Below are 3514 nucleotides of genomic sequence, written 5' to 3' on the forward strand. Positions count from 1 at the left end.
GATACACAAAGTGCATGACATAATCCACTTAATTTCTTCAATGGTGAACTTCAGTTTCTGTTTTTCATAATGTATGCACACTGAACAGGATAAAATCTCAAGATGTATGAGACTGCTCCCTTGAGCAAAAGCACTGATAAGCTAACTGCTCAAAGTGGCTGCAGATAGCAGTGGGAATTACTGAATCACAAAATAAGGGCTCATCAACTCAAATATCTGCCACAGACTTTCAATTATCTGTAATGTGAGCAGCAAAAAGCTGCTGGACTGGCAGGTGTTTCTCCCATTTTTTTCAGGTTAATATCAGCAGTTGGGGCCTGGGGGAAGCTCTACCTTTTTCATTTGTGCCCCAATCCTGATGCTTTGTACTATGCAAGGACAGGAGATTTCAATAAGATAAAAATGTCTCTGGCCACTTACCTTTGAGCTTCTGGAGCTCATCCTTCAGGTCAGGCCCAGCATGCATGAATATACTTTCAGACACCGGGTTCTTATCCGTGAGAGTCTCATTGCTGGTGTTTACGATGGCCGTGCAGTTCAGTAACGCCACATCTCCTTTCCTGAGGAAACAGTTTATTGCAGCCTGAATGTACAACTGAGCAGGATACTCTCAAATCAGTGCTGACAAGCAAGGAAATGCCAAGTTCTAGGAAAGGCATTAAAAGGACTCCAGCGCCCACACAGCGCAGCGTACCCTGACGTGCTCACCAAGCCGAATATCTCCGGCCTCTCCCTGATGGAGACAGACTGCTTGCAAAACTCAGCTCCCTAAAGAGTCCCAGCCTCAGCAGGGTTTGGATGCTTGTAGAAAAGGCAGTGCTGTAGCTGTATGTAGGGCAGCTCAGGCAGCAAACATGCAAAGCAGCTTGTTAAACTGATGGAGTGCAACACTTCCAAAAACCCATATATTTTCTCTTGGGGATAAGAGGACAGTCCTTGTGTTATATTATTTTCAAAACTTAAACAACTTTTTCAATGTACATCTTTTTCTTTTTTCAGACAGACTATCCAGGGCACCTTACAGCTGCTGTTCCTCAGACCACTGTGGGTCTAGAGTGAGGCTGCAGCTGAACAAGTTTTCTTCTTTTTGCTCCCAAATTGTGAACCCTCAAGTTCATCATGTTCATTCTGCTGTCCAAAGATCAGACATGCAGAAGATAAACAAGTCACAGATGCATAAGAGACAATGGAGTAGCAGAACTTTGACCTGCTTTTTGTCACAGTAGCAGCCATCAGGGATTTTGGGATCAAAGAGCATAGGAAGGGAAATAAAGATTCCCACGCACAGGGAGAAAATAAACTAACAGCTGAAATTGCACACATTTGCCCAAGCCACAAGAGATGTTTAACCTTTTACTCCTCTCTGTCTTTACTCTCTGTTTTACTTCTCTCTTTCTTTATTTAATTGAGTTCAGGAAATCCATGAACAGTCCCATTTCCTGCATATATTAACCAGAAAGAGGTTCAGGCTGATCCCTGAATCTGCATCCCTGAGAAATCCTTCTCCCTTCACACTGATTAAGTTAAGAGTTATTCATCTAAAGAGCAGCCTCAAGTATCTGAGTTACAGGAAAGAAACACTGGTGGAGTAAGTACAACATACTGTACTTTATCAATAGATTTTGGAAGAAAGTCATGGAGACAAAACACAGAATGGAGGAAGGAGGGGTAGGAAGAGCCAAAAGCAAGCCACAAGGATCACAGAAAAGAAAGAAATACCAATTTAAAACAGAAACGTGAAAGCAGAATAACACCAGCAAATACAGAAAAAAGCTACTAAACAGCAAACATATTTTTTTAAAAATAAAAACCTCATATCCAAGTGCCCAATCAGATTTTGATACTAAGCATACAGTATTACAGTAGGAAGTACAGCTCCAGTCTGCTGCATCAAGGACTGTCTATGAGCACAACCTATGGTGGAGCAAAATCCCAGACTTTAGAAGTTACAGTGAACAAAAAGATTATTGAATTCCCAGATCTGTAATGTTTGATTCAAGAAAAGAGGATTTAGAAGTTTTATTCTACAGCATCCTGCAGTAAATGGAGAAGTGATGACTGACACACAAGGGCCACATCGAACTTACCACAAGATTATTTTTTCATTGATGTCTTTCCTGTATGGAAAAGGTGATCTAACATCAACTTGAGCTTTTTCAACAGGACTTTGGTGACAATCCAGCTGCTTGGCCTCATAGGCATCACTCCAGCCTGGCAGACTATCAACATCCACAAACTGGGAAGGAGCACCCAAGGGATCCATGGAATGGAAACAGCAACTCCCTTCCTCTGCTAACTTGTCACACTCCAATTTTCACTGGAGTCTTCCAGGTGCTTTAAAGAAAAAAAAAATCAAACCAGGTCACCAGCTGTTCACTAAAAGTAATTGTCCCATAGAGACCTTTGAGTGGGAAACAGATTTCCCACTCAAACACTCCCTCTTTTGTTACCTGCATGCAATAAGGCCATGCAGATACAGTGAGACAAACCTCTTCCAACAATTCAAGGTAAAAACACCTTCTCTACTAAATTGATCCAACTGACTTGTGATCTTGCATTTTGGAAATAGCAAGAACAAATTTCCAAGTGCAGAGAGGAACTTGGTCTTTCTGAAAAGTGATATTTCTTTATCTAGACTAAAAGCAAATTTGTAGCAGGGAATGTACAATCTATCCTTTCAACGATATTGGTAAATACTTATGTAAAAAAGAAAAAAGACAGAGCTTCCCAAACCACAATGCCCCTAACCCCCCAAAACCCCAACCCTTACAAACAAACCAACAACATCCCTCCCTCTCCCCGAATAATATAGCCCTTGCAGTTCAGTGAATTCTGAGCTGCTGCACACAAGACTGACTTATTGTCACACAGCTCTTACAGCCACACACTCAGGCACAATTTTAAGACGGAACTCTGCCACCTGACTGATGTTGAGATGACACTGTTTGATGACACTTGAAATGAAGGCTCAAGCGTGCCAATACTCACTTTTCAGCTGCCAGCAGGTAACGCTTTGGCTCCTACATTCCCGTAGTGACTACTGAGCTGCACTACTGAATCAAACTAGCGCAAACATACCCACGTAACTAACATAGCCTGCCACACACACACCCACTACTTAACTCCTTTTACAGGTTCGTAATTGATAATAATTTAAAAACGATCGCGCCCACAAGGAGTAACTGAGAAACGCGACTTACGAAGTACATTCATTAGCCCGGGGAAAACCACACAACAAAACAAGACAAGACTAAACAAAACAAGCAAGTATCCAAGCTCACATTGAGGGCTAATAGAGGCTGACACTAGGACAAAGATAGCCGTAACAGCATCAAAGTATAATTTTCGCTGAGAGAAAAGGCAATGAGAGAGAAAGGGAAGGTAAGCGCGGCTACACTGGCCCCAGCCGGGAGCTCATCTACATCAGCATCTTCCCACTGCCGAAGAGCCAAGCCCAGGGGTCTGGCTATGGCAGCAAGAGGGAGGAGAAGCGGTGCGCGCAGCTCTCCGGGCT

The 3514-nt window shown here is 42.7% G+C and overlaps 1 protein-coding gene across 1 annotated transcript in view; it reads right to left on the minus strand.

Moving 5' to 3' along the window:
• The window catches only part of GDAP2 (ganglioside induced differentiation associated protein 2), a 22483-nt gene extending 20149 nt beyond the window's left edge, over positions 1-2334 (minus strand). Inside the window, exons 1-2 of the mRNA XM_005420585.2 lie at positions 2088-2334; positions 421-560 (exon numbers count right to left, since the gene is read on the minus strand). Coding sequence (XP_005420642.1) covers positions 421-560; positions 2088-2263 — 316 coding nt within the window. The 5' untranslated portion in view covers positions 2264-2334. The remainder of the gene's footprint in view (positions 1-420; positions 561-2087) is intronic.
• Between the last annotated feature and the right edge of the window lie 1180 nt (positions 2335-3514).

Source organism: Geospiza fortis, unplaced genomic scaffold, assembly GCF_000277835.1.
Source record: "Geospiza fortis unplaced genomic scaffold, GeoFor_1.0 scaffold1, whole genome shotgun sequence".
Classification (NCBI taxonomy): Eukaryota; Metazoa; Chordata; class Aves; order Passeriformes; family Thraupidae; genus Geospiza; species Geospiza fortis.